General features: G+C 38.3%; 1 protein-coding gene and 2 long non-coding RNA genes across 6 annotated transcripts in view; 2 read left to right on the forward strand and 1 right to left on the reverse strand.

The window, feature by feature from the left end:
- Nucleotides 1-11,784, reverse strand: part of wwtr1 (WW domain containing transcription regulator 1) — a 76,656-nt gene extending 64,872 nt beyond the window's left edge. For 2 of the 3 annotated variants that reach the window (XM_049465702.1, XM_022669465.2), the window contains exon 1: nt 11,105-11,784. In XM_049465702.1, the coding sequence (XP_049321659.1) occupies nt 11,105-11,517 (413 nt within the window). In that variant the 5' untranslated portion in view covers nt 11,518-11,784. The remainder of the gene's footprint in view (nt 1-11,104) is intronic. The other variant, XM_022669466.2, reaches the window with a different exon arrangement.
- Nucleotides 11,785-14,876: 3,092 nt separating this feature from the next.
- LOC125782286 (uncharacterized) lies at nt 14,877-16,247 on the forward strand. 2 transcript variants are annotated; one of them, XR_007424904.1, is made up of 3 exons: nt 14,877-15,018; nt 15,121-15,477; nt 15,835-16,247. It is a non-coding gene; the product is annotated as an uncharacterized LOC125782286 (long non-coding RNA). The 2 variants fall into 2 exon arrangements; XR_007424903.1 differs by having other exon boundaries at nt 15,121-15,528; nt 16,141-16,234.
- Nucleotides 16,248-16,253: 6 nt separating this feature from the next.
- Nucleotides 16,254-18,877, forward strand: LOC125782287 (uncharacterized). The gene is made up of 3 exons (XR_007424905.1): nt 16,254-17,160; nt 17,925-18,637; nt 18,842-18,877. It is a non-coding gene; the product is annotated as an uncharacterized LOC125782287 (long non-coding RNA).
- Nucleotides 18,878-18,991: the final 114 nt, after the last annotated feature.

An 18,991-nucleotide genomic window follows, 5' to 3' on the forward strand; every position in this document is an offset into this window, starting at 1 on the left:
ACTACCTTCTACTACCAGATCAGGAGAATCTCTCACTATCTTTAATAAACTCCTGAAGACAGAGCTCTTCAAAGAGCACTTACTCTCCTAACACCTCTAACTAACTACCTTCTACTACCAGATCAGGAGAATCTCTCACTATCTTTAATAAACTCCTGAAGACAGAGCTCTTCAAAGAGCGCTTACTCTCCTAACACCTCTAACTAACTAACTACTTCTAAACTCATTTCCTTCTTCCCCTCCTTCACTCCTCTATCCTATTATTTCCCTTTGACCTCCTTTAGGCCCTGACTAAATAAGTTTTTAACTTCTATTACTTTTGTACTTCACTATTGTAAGACACTTAGGACAAAAACATCTGCCAAATGCCATGTAATGTAATGTAATGTAATGTAATTCACAACAGTCACTCAGTGTGTTATAAATATATCGTCTTATCTAGCTGAGTAGCTATAGCACTCTGTGGCCGAGATCACACATAGCTCTGAAGGGTCTCTTTGTTTTCGAGTGTTTGTAGTGATGGCAACATGACACAGGGATGATCTGAGCCAGAGTACATCCACTCTGATACAACAGACCTCAAGCAGGAGACACACAGAGCCTAGCTTTGTCTAATTTTTTTCTTTTTAGGAAGTTTTTACACCATAAAGTCCAGACCAGAATTTACTAAGTTGTATTTTACACTGCAGTTCAACGAGCATTTGTACATAGCTACGGTCTGACGTCTTCATGTGGGCTGGGACCAGGGCCGGTGTATTACAGCCTGCTGTGTTTAGTAGGGGTGGGCAATATTATATTGTATACAATATATTGTGACACAGAAATATCATGATATTAAAAATCCATATTGTAATAATAGGGATGGTTTGTCTTAAAAGTAGTCCATTATTTCCTGTGAAGCTTTAAGTGTATTTATTGTATAATTGTTTTAGTTTATAGTTTTTGTTTGCAGTTTATATGCATGAAAATATTCTGCAATTGTTTTTGCTGCATTATATTACTTTATTCTATATTATTTATTTGTGCCACATTATGATTATACTGTTATACTTTTATACTACATTCCTGAAATTAATGAATTATTTTTCTGTTTTCCTATATTGTCAAGTATATCGTTATCGCAAAAATACCCTGAAATATTGTGATATTATTTTAGAGCAATATCGCCCACCCCTATAGCTGGGCAGTATAAACCATTAATATGAATATATGATTTAAATAGACCTGTTACAATAATTACATTAGCGCCTTTTTGTACGATAAATGTCCTCATTAATATTTATTAATTGTGATATCATCTATTGTTATTTTACACTGACAGCGCGAGTTGCTGTTGTTCCCAGTCTCTTCCACTGTGTTATAATATCACTGACAGTTGGCTGTGGATAATTTAGTAGTGAGGACATTTTTTATCACGGTACCTCAGTGCTGGAGTTCACTGAGCTCCTGAGACCCATTCTTTTACTAATGTTTATAGAAGCAGTCCCAGCATGCCTAGCTTTTATTATTATTTATTATTATTTATTATTAAAGTTCAGTGATTTGATTGAGTGAATGAATGCTTTTGGCGATCTCCAGCCTTGGCTGGGACTCCATATACTAATCAGGTATTGGTGGTATTGATGTATACAAAATAGATAATAAGAAAAATAATAAAATATTGTTCAGTGTTTTTCGATATAAACAGGAATATTGCTTTCACAAAAATACTGGATTGCAATACTATTTTAGAGCCATATTTCTAGGGCTGGGCATCAAAATTCAATAGCAAAAAGGTTCCAATAAAAATGTCTTGGTACTGCTGTGTACCGAAAGATGAATGAAATATTATGCACACATAGCCGCTCGTCTCTCACTGCCTGTATTAAATTAAATGTATCATATCAAACTTTTTTTTTTAATCAATTACCAGCCCTACATATCACACACCCCTAAGTGGAATAACTACACTTAAACCTAGTGTTCTCCTGCATCTTCAGATCCTCATTTCTGACTGGATAAAAGGTTTTTATACAAGTTATTACATGATCTTTTTTACATTGTGATATATTGGTTTGCTCACAGTATAAAAAAAATCATATTCAAAATATTAAATCAAAAATATCATAGTATAGCAACACATGTGGTATCATACCATACCAGGTTCTTGCCATTACACAACCTTACTTCATCCTTTATTTACACAAAAAGTCCATAGATAATAAAGGCAGGACACAAACTGACCAGCCCACATGACATTTCATTCATGTTTAATTGCTTTCATACAGTTTCTGTCTCATGAAAGGGCGAGAGGCTCTTGAAAAACAAGACTGAGAAACTACAAAGAGCTTCTTGTCTTGCAGTGGCTCCATCACTGAAACAGAAGGAGAAAAACAGCAGCCATCCATCCATCCAGCACCACACAACCAGAGATTCATACCCAACCAAGAGCCACACATGAGAGGAACTCTACACAAAATTCAAAAAACATAAGTAGTAGGAGTAGGATAAAATATTGCGATATGTGTCATTTTTGGTTTTGGTACATTATTGATACATGGTGTTAAATATGGATGTTTTATTTTAACATAGTTGCTCTAAACTCCCCAAGACTCATGCCCGCAAGTTAGACTTATGAAAGTTACTAAATTGTCTTGTGATATATATTGAGTAGGGGTGTCATGATTTTGATATTTTATCGAAATCGATCGAAATTATGTCATGGTCTCGAGCCTCGAAGTCAAAAAGAGGATCGACGATCCCTCCCTCTAAACTACACAAATGGAGCAGCACGCTGTAGCGACGCCGCGGACATTGTGACTGCTGAAAGAGCAGCTCTTTCTCCAGAGAATGTGAACATTCTCATCTTCTTAAAGAAAAACTTCAAAATATAAAAATAACAGTTGTTTTGTCTAGCCTCAAATATGTTAATAGTTTTGGTACCTTAAGGAGCATCTTTCTCTCAGATAAAGTTAATAATATATCTTTATTAAAGAATAAACTTCTCATTCTCAGAGACCGAGTCTTATTTTTCATGTTTAACTGTTATAGTAGGATAGAGATCAGTTTGTTAAGGCTCTAATTGTTCTATTATTTTGTACATGACTGTTCCTGTATTTTTTTATTATTTATTTTGTTATGTTGCACATTGCTGTTTTAATAGTGCACACTGCTGCTACCAAAAAAGCCACTAGATGGCATTACATATATATCTTAATTAAAATATTTAAATTTGACCAAGTGCCTAATGTGGTGTATTACAGATCACTTGTATCACTTTGCATCACTTATATCAAGCCCACCTTTTGAAATAAGATATTGTAAATTTGATGAATCGAACCAATGACTGACCATAGACTAATCTAAAACTGGCATAGGCCTCTCTGCTGTAAAAAAAAAATAATAATCGTGACCCTAAAATCGTTAATAAAATTGAATCGAGGATTTAGAGAATCGTGACACCCCTAATATTAGGCATAGCAAAATTACAGTATCGTTACAGCAATATAGTAATAATATCATATCATGTGATGCTCTGTGATTTCCACCTTTAATACGGAGCGAGGTCGGGTCTTCCTCAGACTGGCTGCTGCCTGCACAAACACATCTGTTATGGCTGCTTCACAGATAGCAGCAGGCTGGGAGTCCACTTAAATGCTCAGAGCCCCTGCAGCTATTGTTTTGTATATTCCTTTTTTGGAATTTCCATTGCCTCTATCCACTGTGTCTGATCCATCCAAAGGGTCGTCTACAAGCTACAGCCTACAGATAAGCTATGATCTGGGAGAGGGACCCAAAAAGCAATGTTTTATTTTTTTTTATAAAATTTGTATTTATTTATTGCAGTTTATATGCATGCACACTTTATTTTTGTTACCTTTTTAATTTTGTTACACTAATATTTTATTTGTGTTTTACTTCATATTTTACTTGGTAAGTTACTGTTTACAAAACAGAGATTTCTGCTGCCAGAGCCCTGAGAGAGCACAACTGGTCTTGCTCTCTCTCTGGGGGGGTACAGCAGATGGCGCTCTTTCCCCTCATCACTCCTTGGGTGATGTGGATCAGCACAAGGCTGCGTCTGTCAGCTGACGTATCCGAACCGAGTCACTGCGCTTTCCTCCGAGTGTTAGCACTGTGATGCTACTCTGTAATACTGCATCAGCAGCCGATGGAAAAGAGTCGGAGGAGGCGTGTGCTAGCCTTCACCTTCTTGTGTTGTAGCATCACTAGTGATGGAGGATATACAGCTGAGTAGCAGCTGAATGAGTGGGGAGCTTGGCCAGATAAGTTTGGAGAAAAACAGGAGGAAATTAGAAATAAAATAAAACAATTTTTAAAATTCTAAAGGCTTAGAAAATCAGAGAATTTATCAACACCCCAGCGCACTGCTGAGCTTCAGGACTGAAACATAAACAGCTGTATAGAGAGAAACCAGTGACCCTCCCAGTCAGGTAAACCAGCAGCTACAGCCTGAAACACTGCACTTCAGCAGCAGGTAAACAGGAGTAAACCATGTAAACGGCTGGTGTGCAGCTCTGCTCATAGTAATGACCTCCCCCCACTCTCAGATGAATCAAAAAAGCTGTTGCATCACATCCTCCCAAACCTGCTCATCCATACATTCACAATGACATCAGAGAGGCCACGCCCACAGTGTAAATGCTGCTCTAAAATAAACTTCAGTCTGGGGCTTTTTTACATCAATGATTTATCGTACAATATATAGACATGGGGTGTGCAATAAGGCCCTAAAAAATACTACAATATTCCATGGTATTTTTCTCATAACTACTGCAACAACAGTAACTGACCAAGGCTCTAATTTTGTGTAAAAAGATAATAATAATGTAACATAACAATAATGTAGCATAGCAAAAAATAAATAAATATGTTAAAAAAAATAAATAAATAAAATAAATAAAAAAACAAATCACACAATACTAAAGTGCAAAATATTAAGTTCATTTATATAAACTGCAACATTAACAATTATACAAAATACCCTTAAAACTTCACAGTTAATAATAGACAGTGAGTGAACCTTGTGTTTTATTAATTTAGGACAAACACATTTTAATATTCAAATACTATCATTTTAACATTATTCTTATTTATTACAATCCCATTGCTCTTTAAAACATATCATTTCATCAGTGGCACAAATTGATTGTTTTTTAAATGGCAAAAATATATATTTCTTAGAGCAGGTTTTTATTTCTTAATCAATCAAAAGTCAAATAATCCATAAAGACTTAATTTTAACAATACACTCTGTACTTGTAATATTTTAATAAAATAAATAAAATATCTAGCATAACCACATTATATCAACTGAATATATTCAACTTTGTAAAAAGTGATTTTCTCTTTTCTCACAAGCAGAAAAATAGGTATTTAATTTTTTTTTTATTTGACACTGCACACCCTGTGATGTAACTACTGTGTATGTTTGCACTGCGATAGTGATGCTGAAATGATATATTGTGCAGCCCTATAATCAACTGAGCCGAAAAGTCCCATTTCCATTCATTTTTTGACACAGAAATTTGCTTTTAAATATTATTCTGTACCATTTACTGTTCTGTAGTGAACAGCTCACCCTACAGTAATGATAAAATGCCAAAAAAACATCTGAACAACTAAAAATGTGTTATAATCTCCAAAACCAATTTTGAAGAAAAAAAAAAAAAAAAAAACAGGTTTGAGATTACGTGAATGACAGACTGAGCTAGCAAGAGATAGAGGTGCTTTTGAAAATGTATATGTGTGTGTGTGCGTGGGTGTGTGTGTGTGTTGGAGGAGGTGGGAGGGTGAAAGTTGTTTAACTCCAGTTAAAGAGGAAAGACGAGTTCTATCACTCGGTGTCGGTGTCGGTGTTGTCAGAGTGAGCAGTCCTCACCTCGTGAGGTTGAATAGGATAATGTAATATTTGCTAATGTTTCTGTTGTTTTGATCGTCCTACACAGCAAATATCTTCAGGTCTGACTGTACGATTATCTTAGGTCAATGTTCGAACTCAGACCAGGCGTCAGGAAGCAGCAGGGGAAAGCGTGGAGGACTCGGTACCGGGAAGAGCATTATTTTGGGTATTAATAGGTTTCCTACAAAAACGGGTCTACAAAGAGCACAGAGGCAACTGGGGCATTAAGAGAATGAGTAATTACTAATGACAGGCAGACTTTTGTTTTCCTGACTGCTTAATTGCAGTGTGGAGGGAGGCCCCGGCACTGCAGCTTTGTTGATGGTGGAGGTGCCAAGTGAAGTGGCAGGCACTAACATGTCAGCTTAAACGCTGTGAGCCTGTTTAGAGAAGGAGAAGGAGAGGGGAAGGCGGACGATGACCACAGTGAGACACAGTGCTAATAGACACCAGGAAAAGGCAACGGTTTTTAATCTAAGCCAAAGCTACAATGCTAGGACTTAATAATTTCTACAGTATTTCTAGGGTTGCAGTTGCAGTTGCAGTTTAAATTCTAAAAAAAAGTGTGTAGGCATCTCACAATACAATAGAATTACAATACATTGCCCACGATAATGTTGACACTACGATACTGTGATTGTGCAATACAGAATCAAGAAATAGTACAAAATAATTCCCTACATTACTAAGATAAAATACTCCTAAATAAGCAAATACCAGGAATTATGGATTTTTGTTGGTGTCAGTGTTATAAAATTAAAATAAAACTTTAATGAATATTTAATGTAAAAGTGTGTAGCTTAGCTTACTGACTTACACTAACTAACAAGTGAGGCATTAATATTGCAATGTTGTGAAATAAACTGCCATAAAATATGTAGGTAGAACATTAATACTAAATAAATGAATGCAAAAAAAATTCAAATATCAATATTTGACATCATACAGTATATCAATGATGTATCGCTACAATATATTGCCTTTTCTCATATTATGTCACACCCCTAAAACAATGTTTAATAGGTGCTGGGGCAGGAAAGGGTCTATTAATGTTACTGTATTAACCATAGAAGATTAAATGAAATTAAATGTAGAACAGGCCGACTACAGTGGCAGCAGCAGCAAGGTTTGTCAAATCTCATTGTCCTAATCTCACTTTTTGTCACCCTGCTATAGGCTGTGGGCGTGTTGTGGGAAGGGGTTCTCAGTTTACAAATCCACACCAACAGTGGACACCCCACTGAGCTAAGCACGGCCTTTGTGACTTTTCGACTCCCCACCAAATAAGATAACCACCACGTCCCCAGGCCTTCAGAAGAAAAGATTTGCTTATTCCCTCATTCCTATAGAGAACAGACTCCAAACCTTTATTTACAATGAGCTGGAGGGGTTCATGTTAGCGGGATTTAGAGATGTAGATATGTTAAACTAACCTCCTTATCAGGGTGAGAAAGATTCCTAACCACTGGTTTACTGTGGGAAAGATTTAGGACATAAACTGTCGTTTTTAACTTTACTGTTTCCTGTCAGGACACATTCTTCCAAACTACTACATACTGTCTGTACTATCTGCTACTGCGATCATATATTACAACCTTTAACCATCATTATTACTTTATTCATTATTCTTAGCTTCCAGCTCAGCTGTGACTACAATAGCATAATTAAAATAATTAGTATAGTTAATTTTTTTATACATTTATATACATTTTATTGTGACGATATTTAGAGGATTATTAGGATTCCTTTGTGAGTTTTGGTTTCTTCAAATATTTTCCCCCCCAAAGCCTCCAGATTTGTTTTCTTTGCCACTGTCACTTAGAGCTAGGCAATACACTGTCAATAGTGTTTAGGAGTGGGATGTAATGATATTTTATGGCGTCAAGTACGGCCATTTTTAGTTAGATATCCACTCTAAGCCCCCAAAAAGTTTCCCAATTTGACTTACTAACGTTCTTACAACTTAATTACTCGAAGTGGTAGGTGTACCTTCAGCGTGTGGTGAAGAATACAGGTTGCCAATACTAACAAATTCACAGTTCCTGATAATTTACTATTTAGAATCATATCATCCTCTTCACTAACACATTTTTAAAAAAGTAACATAGAGAACTGTCTTGCAATATCAAGTATTGCAGAATCACAGTATTGTGAGGTCATTGCTATTATGTGCAACACCTTGTGATATGCACTTTGATTCCCACTCCTAATACTGATGTTACTGATGAGCAAAACTATTATGACTCTTTAAAAGTTTTTTTTACCATATAGTATCATACATCATTTATACTAAAAACATCAAGCTATGAGTTCTAAATAAGTCATATCGCCCAGCCCTGCTGTCAGCTTTGTTTTGCTCACAGTGGATTTAATGTTTTTATTTATAATGCACAGAGGTGGAAAGTAACAAATTACATTTACTCACGTTACTGTAATTGAGTAGATTTTGAGTAATATGTCATTTTTAAAGTAGTTTATAAAATAGGTAATTTTACTTTTACTCAAGTACATTTTGACACAAGTTATTTACTTTGCTACATTGAAAAAAACTCCCCGTTACTGAGTAAAAAAACAATTGTCTGAATGAAAAAAAATGGCGCAGATCAACATTTTTTTTGTATGATTTCCTGTTTTTAATGATGATTCCTTAAATTTTTATTGGGAACAATAAACAATTTGTGAACAAAAAAACATGTAAATAGCAGATAAAGCTAAGTAAGAAAAATAATAATAATAATAATGAACTGTAAAACTATAAAACTATAAAAATACAGTTTATAGTCTCCTATATGACCATAACCTTTTAACAGTTAAAAAATTGGATCATAGAAACCTATACCACTTGTTCTTGAAAATGTTTTATGGGGTGGTCTGAACAAATACTGCCTGAAAGGTCCAAATTATTATGTGGAATTAATAGTTCATTAAAACCGATTTAATTTATTATTTGTTGTACTTTTTTACATCACATACTTAAAAGTAACTATGTAACTTTTACTCAAAGTACCTTTTTAAATTGAGTACCTTTTTACTTTTACTTGAGTAGAAGTTTAGCAAAGTAAATGTACTTTTACTTAATTACAATTCTTCAGTACTTTTTCACCTCTGATAATGCACAGTATTGATCTTTTGTCCTAATACTGTATACTTTTAAAGCCGCTTTGTTACAGTGTTAGTTGTAAACACAAATAAATGCTATATAAATCTATTTGATCTGATTCTATCTGACATGCCTACCTGACCAGAAATCAGCAAGAAACTACAACAACACCAAAGGACAAAAGAACGTTAAGGTAGTTTCATTCAACTTAGAAACTCACCAAACTGAACCCACCAGCTGCCTTACTGCAGTGATAGAGGCTTTGAGTGAAACTTCTACCAGATTTAATAGTTTACTGTTTCATGAAAAAACAGTCTCCAGTCTCATGAGAACTGGAAATCGGAAATCACGTCATCGGAAATAATCGGAATTTGAGGTCCTTAGGTTGTTGCGTGGGCACACCACAGATCTTCAATCAAACTTATAGCTGACATGAGTGTATATTATTTATTACTACTGTTTCAATCCTAAACATCACCCATCATTCTCCCCTGGAGAAAGAAGGGGAGATTTGGGGCAACTGTGTTAACAACACTAGTGAAACCTAAATGTGGAACAGCTGACTATGTGTGGCAAATTACAATGCAAAGTAAATCACAGTACAGCACTTCTGAGCTTTTCAGTTGCCAGCAATGGTTAGATGACAAAATCAACAATGTTGATTATAAGAATTTCACATTTCAAATCTCAACTAATTTGTAACAAATGCACTATACAAAATACTGGGGACAGGAACACAAAAACACGGGGAGGTTAAGTGCTGCTCACTCACTTGGTTCACACTTAGTTTAGTCACCAAAAGTGACTTAACACAACAGATTACATACATAGTGAGTAAACATCAAAACTTTTCATCTTTAAACATCATCTGAACATTTAAAGAGCATCTAAATCCCACATTCAGCGGTTTCTATTGTTTTGAAGTGATAGAGAAAGCAAGGAACAGGAGCCGTACCCACAGGAAGCAGAGATGAATGGGGCAGCAGAAATAATCGTTTACTATTTGAGTAATCTGAAAAATAATTGACTGATTATTCAACCACTAAAATAATCATTAGTTGTAACCCTATTAACCACAAAAGTGAGGCAGACCTAAATGGAACAGGTCTTCTACATGTGGCAGCAGCAAGGATGGTCAAATTACATTTTAGTTATGAAGTAAATCACTGTAAATCACTGTACAGTTCTCCTGAGGTTTTGTTTTTAGGCCCCACAGGTTGCCAAATCTCTCCCCCCCTAAGCTGCTAGAACTCATTAAGCTGTTGCTAAGGCTCAAGTTTCCAATCACACAACAGTAGCCAGATAGCAAAAGTATGCTGAATCAACGTTCATATTTCAATTTTATTTCAGATAGACTTGCTTCTATCTTAAATGTGGCAGTGATTTTTTTACGAATCTAAAGGAAACAATAGCTTTCTTTTGTGTCACCTTACATGGTGCTGCCTGTTTACAAACAAAAAAACTAAATTATCTAAGAACTTTTTTTTTTACAATATCACCCAGCCCTAATTCAACGTTATGATTCTAAATCTGTTGTTCGTGTTAAACTTTACTTAAATCTACACTGCAGAGCAGAAAGGGACATTTTGCCTAAATGCATTTAACACTGGGCTAATTGTGAGTGTAGAAGAGCTCAGCCCAAACCCTACAAAACTTTAGCTGTTAAAATGAACGTTCCCTCAACGTCAGAATTCCAACACTACCCAACCTGTTGTTGAAGCCTATGGTGCAAACGTAAACAAAAGGTTGTTTTAATGTTGTTTTTCCATCATCAGCACTAGAAGTTGAGATGCGAACGTTTTTACTAAACGTTCTTTGTGTTTAAGTCTGAAATTACTTGAGATAAAATACTTTTCTATTATTTTTACTGCTGAAGTGTAGAAAGGTGCATTTAAGTAGCAACAATTATATTATTAATAGTAGCTTAGTGTGAGTGTAGAAAAACTAGCTAACCTATTGATGATGTTGAATAAACCTATTGATGAAAGTTAAATAAAGTTTGTTTAAATGTAGTTATCCATGATCAACTCATCAAGCTGTAATGCAAACAAAGATTTAACGTCTATTTAACGTTCTTTGCCTATCAGTTAAGCTGTACTTACTTGAGAAAGTATTTCTGGCCGTTGGAAGTGAAGGCCATCTCCCAGCCGGGGGGCAGGGGCAGCTCCTCGGTCACATCGAAGGACTGGTGGCGGATGTGGACGTGGTGCGCAGAGGGCGGGACCGCTCCGGTCCCCGTGCCCGGGCCGAGCTGCAGGCTGGCCGGGGAGGAGTGCGAGCGGACGTGCTGCACCGGCAGCCGCGCCGGCCCGCTGCCCGAGTCCGTGCTGGACTGTCGGGAGTGGGAGCCCGAGTCCGGCTCCCTGAAGAAGGACTCGGGCATGTGTTTCTTCCTCCAGGAGCTCGGCCTCGGGTTCATGACCGCGTTAAACAGCGCCTCCAGGTCCGTGTCCGGGTCCTTCGCCACATGGATGACCTGCTGGCCCGGCAGGGGCTGCACCGGGTTGTTGCTCATTTCGCTCGGCGGAACAGAAAAGTTGGGACGGGGGGAACCAAGAAGTGCTGGAGCTCTCTCCTCAAAAACACGACCCGCGCTCTCCCCAGCGGCTAAGCGCTGCTGTGATTTTCTGTCTTTAGTGTAAAAAAGTTTTAACTCAAAACAAAAACACAATAAAACAGTTTTAAATGAGAGTTTGAAGGTTATCCGGCCCGGTCCTCCTGCCCCGCTGTCCCGCTGCTGCTGCTGCTGCTGGAGAATCCGCTCGGTGGAAAGTTTGGAAACTCGAACTTTTTCCTCCCCCCGCGCGCGCGCGCCTGTCAGCTCGCGCTCATGAATATTAATCAGGCCACGCCCGGAATATTAACCACGCGCTTTAAGTCGCTCCAAATCTATTTAGTAACAGAAGGATTAATGAAGTCTAGACTGAAGAGTGTTAGTGTAAGTATATTGTATAAACTTTCTAAGCGTGTAATAAAAAAGTCTGAATAGCCCCAAGCCAACTGCCAAACCTACACCAGTGTCTAGTGAAGAAAATCTGAACAATTTAGACTAAATATTTATTATCTACAGCTAATATAAATGTACTCAAAACAAAAATACAACCATTACAACCAGTACGACACAAAAAACACTGAAAAGATATGTTTTAAGTATTATAAAGATTAACATTGGTAAATAAAAAGGTATAGTAAAAAGAAGATGAATGCATTTGAAACATAAACGAAAAAGTATATTATATTGTTATATAAGTATATTATATATATATTGACAACAGAACAATGTATGACATGACTTGCAGTCAGTGCAGAGGATCCCTTTTACTTGCCGAAGTTTCACCTAGTTTTTTACATAAAAGTAATAATCAGTTTTTAGCACTAGTAGAACTAGAGGGCAACGAGGGTTTTAAAAACATATCGGAAAACATGCCTTATTTGCTGCCCTCTATTGCGTCCTCACGTGTCCTAAAGGATTCGGTGATGTACCAGCCTGAACAGAAGAGCAGAAATCCGCTTCTCTCTGTCTGAAGATGTTATTCTGCCACCTTGTGCTCAGAAATGATGTTCTCAGATCTTCTGTTCCTCCTTAATTTCAGTCAGGTGGTAGATTATGTGACTGTGTATAAAAGTGTAGAATATTGATCTACTGTTTCAGAAAATAAGCACATATAAGACCAATTTTCTTATAATAAAATTCAAATTTTCGCAAAGACCTTTATTTTATACCCCACTGGATGTAAAATTAACAATGGTAATTAATTAATTCGTTAATAAAACTATACAAAATTAATAAAATGAGTAGTAATCAATTGTATTTTTAATTAAACAGTACGAAACTTATTTTTTCTGTCCTAAATAAAAATAATAGTATTGTTTATAATGAAATGTTTAATTAAAACTATTTATTTATATAAAATGTTATTCATTAATTATTATTAAATATTATTATTCAAAATAAATCAAACATTGAATACTAAATAATAACACTAATTCAACAAAGGAGCAAAAAAAAATAAGTTGTTGTTAGGACATTTTAGTGACATTTATAGTAGATCTGTATAGACAAACAGTGCATTAGTAGGTTGTGGGGTTTAATAACAGATAGATGGTACTGTGCTGGTTAGATTAGTAGGTTCTGGGGTTTGATAACAGATGGATTGTTCTGTGCTGGTTAGATTAGTAGGTTCTGGGGTTTAATAACAGATGGATGGAGCTGTGCTGGTTAGATTAGTAGGTTGTGGGGTTTAATAACAGATGGATGGTGCTGTGCTGGTTAGATTAGTAGGTTGTGGGGTTTGATAACAGATGGATGGAGCTGTGCTGGTTAGATTAGTAGATTCTGGGGTTTGATAACAGATGGATGGTGCTGTGCTGGTTAGATTAGTAGATTCTGGGGTTTAATAACAGATGGATGGAGCTGTGCTGGTTAGATTAATAGGTTGTGGGGTTTAATAACAGATGGATGGTGCTGTGCTGGTTAGATTAGTAGGTTGTGGGGTTTAATAACAGATGGATGGTGCTCTGCTGGTTAGATTAGTAGGTTGTGGGGTTTAATAACAGATGGATGGAGCTGTGCTGGTTATATTAGTAGGTTCTGGGGTTTAATAACAGATGGATTGTTCTGTGCTGGTTAGATTAGTAGGTTCTGGGGTTTGATAACAGATGGATGGTGCTGTGCTGGTTAGATTAGTAGGTTCTGGGGTTTGATAACAGATGGATGGAGCTGTGCTGGTTAGATTAGTAGGTTCTGGGGTTTGATAACAAATGGATGGAGATGTGCTGGTTAGATTAGTAGGTTCTGGGGTTTGATAACAAATGGATGGAGCTATGCTGATTAGATTAGTAGGTTCTGGGGTTTGATAACAAATGGATGGAGATGTGCTGGTTAGATTAGTAGTTTCTGGGGTTTGATAAAAGATGGATGGAGCTATGCTGGTTAGATTAGTAGGTTCTGGGGTTTGATAACAGATGGATGGTGCTGTGCTGGTTAGATGAGTAGGTTCTGAGGTTTAATAACAGATGGATGGAGCTGTGCTGGTTAGATTAGTAGGTTGTGGGGTTTAATAACAGATGGATGGAGCTGTGCTGGTTAGATTAGTAGATTCTGGGGTTTAATAACAGATGGATGGAGCTGTGCTGGTTAGATTAGTAGGTTGTGGGGTTTAATAACAGATGGATGGTGCTGTGCTGGTTAGATTAGTAGATTCTGGGGTTTAATAACAGATGGATGGTGCTGTGCTGGTTAGATTAGTAGATTCTGGGGTTTAATAACAGATGGATGGAGCTGTGCTGGTTAGATTAGTAGGTTGTGGGGTTTGATAACAGATGGATGGAGCTGTGCTGGTTAGATTAGTAGATTCTGGGGTTTGATAACAGATGGATGGTGCTGTGCTGGTTAGATTAGTAGATTCTGGGGTTTAATAACAGATAGATGGTACTGTGCTGGTTAGATTAGTAGGTGCTGGGGGTTGATAACAGATGGATGGAGCTGTGCTGGTTAGATTAGTAGGTTCTGGGGGTTGATAACAGATGGATGGAGCTGTGCTGGTTAGATTAGTAGGTTCTGGGGGTTGATAACAGATGGATGGAGCTGTGCTGGTTAGATTAGTAGGTTCTGGGGGTTGATAACAGATGGATGGAGCTGTGCTGGTTAGATTAGTAGGTTCTGGGGGTTGATAACAGATGGATGGAGCTGTGCTGGTTAGATTAGTAGGTTCTGGGGTTTGATAACAGATGGATGGAGCTGTGCTGGTTAGATTAGTAGGTTCTGGGGTTTGATAACAGATGGATGGAGCTGTGCTGGTTAGATTAGTAGGTTGTGGGGTTTGATAACAGATGGATGGTGCTGTACTGGTTAGATTAGTAGGTTGTGGGGTTTAATAACAGATGGATGGTGCTGTGCTGGTTAGATTAATAGGTTCTGGGGTTTGATAACAGATGGATTGTTCTGTGCTGGTTAGATTAGTAGGTTCTGGGGTTTAATAACAGATGGATGGAGCTGTGCTGGTTAGATTAGTAGGTTGTGGGGTTTAATAACAGATGGATGGTGCTGTGCTGGTTAGATTAGTAGGTTGTGGGGTTTGATAACAGATGGATGGAGCTGTGCTGGTTAGATTAGTAGATTCTGGGGTTTGATAACAGATGGATGGTGCTGTGCTGGTTAGATTAGTAGATTCTGGGGTTTAATAACAGATGGATGGAGCTGTGCTGGTTAGATTAATAGGTTGTGGGGTTTAATAACAGATGGATGGTGCTGTGCTGGTTAGATTAGTAGGTTGTGGGGTTTAATAACAGATGGATGGTGCTGTGCTGGTTAGATTAGTAGGTTGTGGGGTTTAATAACAGATGGATGGAGCTGTGCTGGTTATATTAGTAGGTTCTGGGGTTTAATAACAGATGGATTGTTCTGTGCTGGTTAGATTAGTAGGTTCTGGGGTTTGATAACAGATGGATGGTGCTGTGCTGGTTAGATTAGTAGGTTCTGGGGTTTGATAACAGATGGATGGAGCTGTGCTGGTTAGATTAGTAGGTTCTGGGGTTTGATAACAAATGGATGGAGATGTGCTGGTTAGATTAGTAGGTTCTGGGGTTTGATAACAAATGGATGGAGCTATGCTGATTAGATTAGTAGGTTCTGGGGTTTGATAACAAATGGATGGAGATGTGCTGGTTAGATTAGTAGTTTCTGGGGTTTGATAAAAGATGGATGGAGCTATGCTGGTTAGATTAGTAGGTTCTGGGGTTTGATAACAGATGGATGGTGCTGTGCTGGTTAGATGAGTAGGTTCTGAGGTTTAATAACAGATGGATGGAGCTGTGCTGGTTAGATTAGTAGGTTGTGGGGTTTAATAACAGATGGATGGAGCTGTGCTGGTTAGATTAGTAGATTCTGGGGTTTAATAACAGATGGATGGAGCTGTGCTGGTTAGATTAGTAGGTTGTGGGGTTTAATAACAGATGGATGGTGCTGTGCTGGTTAGATTAGTAGATTCTGGGGTTTAATAACAGATGGATGGTGCTGTGCTGGTTAGATTAGTAGATTCTGGGGTTTAATAACAGATGGATGGAGCTGTGCTGGTTAGATTAGTAGGTTGTGGGGTTTGATAACAGATGGATGGAGCTGTGCTGGTTAGATTAGTAGATTCTGGGGTTTGATAACAGATGGATGGTGCTGTGCTGGTTAGATTAGTAGATTCTGGGGTTTAATAACAGATAGATGGTACTGTGCTGGTTAGATTAGTAGGTGCTGGGGGTTGATAACAGATGGATGGAGCTGTGCTGGTTAGATTAGTAGGTTCTGGGGGTTGATAACAGATGGATGGAGCTGTGCTGGTTAGATTAGTAGGTTCTGGGGGTTGATAACAGATGGATGGAGCTGTGCTGGTTAGATTAGTAGGTTCTGGGGGTTGATAACAGATGGATGGAGCTGTGCTGGTTAGATTAGTAGGTTCTGGGGGTTGATAACAGATGGATGGAGCTGTGCTGGTTAGATTAGTAGGTTCTGGGGTTTGATAACAGATGGATGGAGCTGTGCTGGTTAGATTAGTAGGTTCTGGGGTTTGATAACAGATGGCTGGAGCTGTGCTGGTTAGATTAGTAGGTTGTGGGGTTTGATAACAGATGGATGGTGCTGTACTGGTTAGATTAGTAGGTTGTGGGGTTTAATAACAGATGGATGGTGCTGTGCTGGTTAGATTAATAGGTTGTGGGGTTTAATAACAGATGGATGGTGCTGTGCTGGTTAGATTAGTAGGTTGTGGGGTTTAATAACAGATGGATGGTGCTGTGCTGGTTAGATTAGTAGGTTGTGGGGTTTAATAACAGATGGATGGTGCTGTGCTGGTTAGATTAGTAGGTTGTGGGGTTTAATAACAGATGGATGGAGCTGTGCTGGTTATATTAGTAGGTTCTGGGGTTTAATAACAGATGGATTGTTCTGTGCTGGTTAGATTAGTAGGTTCTGGGGTTTGATAACAGATGGATGGTGCTGTGCTGGTTAGATTAGTAGGTTCTGGGGTTTGATAACAGATGGATGGAGCTGTGCTGGTTAGATTAGTAGGTTCTGGGGTTTGATAACAAATGGATGGAGATGTGCTGGTTAGATTAGTAGGTTCTGGGGTTTGATAACAAATGGATGGAGCTATGCTGATTAGATTAGTAGGTTCTGGGGTTTAATAACAGATGGATGGAGCTGTGCTGGTTAGATTAGTAGGTTGTGCGGTTTAATAACAGATGGATGGTGCTGTGCTGGTTAGATTAGTAGATTCTGGGGTTTAATAACAGATGGATGGAGCTGTGCTGGTTAGATTAGTAGGTTGTGGGGTTTAATAACAGATGGATGGTGCTGTGCTGGTTAGATTAGTAGGTTCTGGGGTTTAATAACAGATGGATGGAGCTGTGCTGGTTAGATTAGTAGGTTGTGGGGTTTAATAACAGATGGATGGTGCTGTACTGGTTAGATTAGTATGTTGTGGGGTTTAATAACAGATGGATGGTGCTGTGCTGGTTAGATTAATAGGTTGTGGGGTTTAATAACAGATGGATGGTGCTGTGCTGGTTAGATTAGCAGGTTGTGGGGTTTAATAACAGATGGATGGTGCTGTGCTGGTTAGATTAGTAGGTTGTGGGGTTTAATAACAGATGGATGGTGCTGTGCTGTTTAGATTAGTAGGTTGTGGGGTTTAATAACAGATGGATGGAGCTGTGCTGGTTAGATTAGTAGGTTGTGGGGTTTAATAACAGATGGCTGGAGCTGTGCTGGTTAGATTAGTAGGTTCTGGGGTTTGATAACAGATGGATGGTGCTGTGCTGGTTAGATTAGTAGGTTCTGGGGTTTGATAACAGATGGATGGAGCTGTGCTGGTTAGATTCGTAGGTTCTGGGGTTTGATAACAAATGGATGGAGATGTGCTGTTAGATTAGTAGGTTCTGGGGTTTGATAACAAATGGATGGAGATGTGCTGGTTAGATTAGTAGTTTCTGGGGTTTGATAAAAGATGGATGGAGCTATGCTGGTTAGATTAGTAGGTTGTGGGGTTTAATAACAGATGGATTGTTCTGTGCTGGTTAGATTAGTAGATTCTGGGGTTTAATAACAGATGGATGGAGCTGTGCTGGTTAGATTAGTAGGTTGTGGGGTTTAATAACAGATGGATGTGCTGTGCTGGTTAGATTAGTAGGTTGTGGGGTTTGATAACAGATGGATGGAGCTGTGCTGGTTAGATTAGTAGATTCTGGGGTTTAATAACAGATAGATGGTACTGTGCTGGTTAGATTAGTAGGTTCTGGGGGTTGATAACAGATGGCTGGAGCTGTGCTGGTTAGATTAGTAGATTCTGGGGTTTAATAACAGATAGATGGTGCTGTGCTGGTTAGATTAGTAGGTTCTGGGGTTTGATAACAGATGGATGGCGCTGTGCTGGTTAGATTAGTAGGTTGTGGGGTTTGATAACAGATGGATGGAGCTGTGCTGGTTAGATTAGTAGGTTGTGGGGTTTAATAACAGGTGGATGGTGCTGTGCTGGTTAGATTAGTAGGTTCTGGGGTTTGATAACAGATGGATGGCGCTGTGCTGGTTAGATTAGTAGGTTGTGGGGTTTGATAACAGATGGATGGAGCTGTGCTGGTTAGATTAGTAGGTTCTGGGGTTTAATAACAGGTGGATGGTGCTGTGCTGGTTAGATTAGTAGGTTCTGGGGTTTGATAACAGATGGATGGCGCTGTGCTGGTTAGATTAGTAGGTTCTGGGGTTTAATAACAGATGGGTGGAGCTGTGCTGGTTAGATTAGTAGGTTCTGGGGTTTAATAACAGGTGGATGGTGCTGTGCTGGTTAGATTAGTAGGTTCTGGGGTTTGATAACAGATGGATGGAGCTGTGCTGGTTCGATTAGTAGGTTCTGGTGTTTGATAACAGATGGCGCTGTTCTGTTAGAAGGACCAACATGTTTCTACACCCTTCAAATTTGGTTCTTAGATGTAAAAGAAAATCAAAT

The sequence above is a fragment of the Astyanax mexicanus genome, chromosome 16 (genome assembly GCF_023375975.1).
Source record: "Astyanax mexicanus isolate ESR-SI-001 chromosome 16, AstMex3_surface, whole genome shotgun sequence".
Lineage (NCBI taxonomy): Eukaryota > Metazoa > Chordata > Actinopteri > Characiformes > Acestrorhamphidae > Astyanax > Astyanax mexicanus.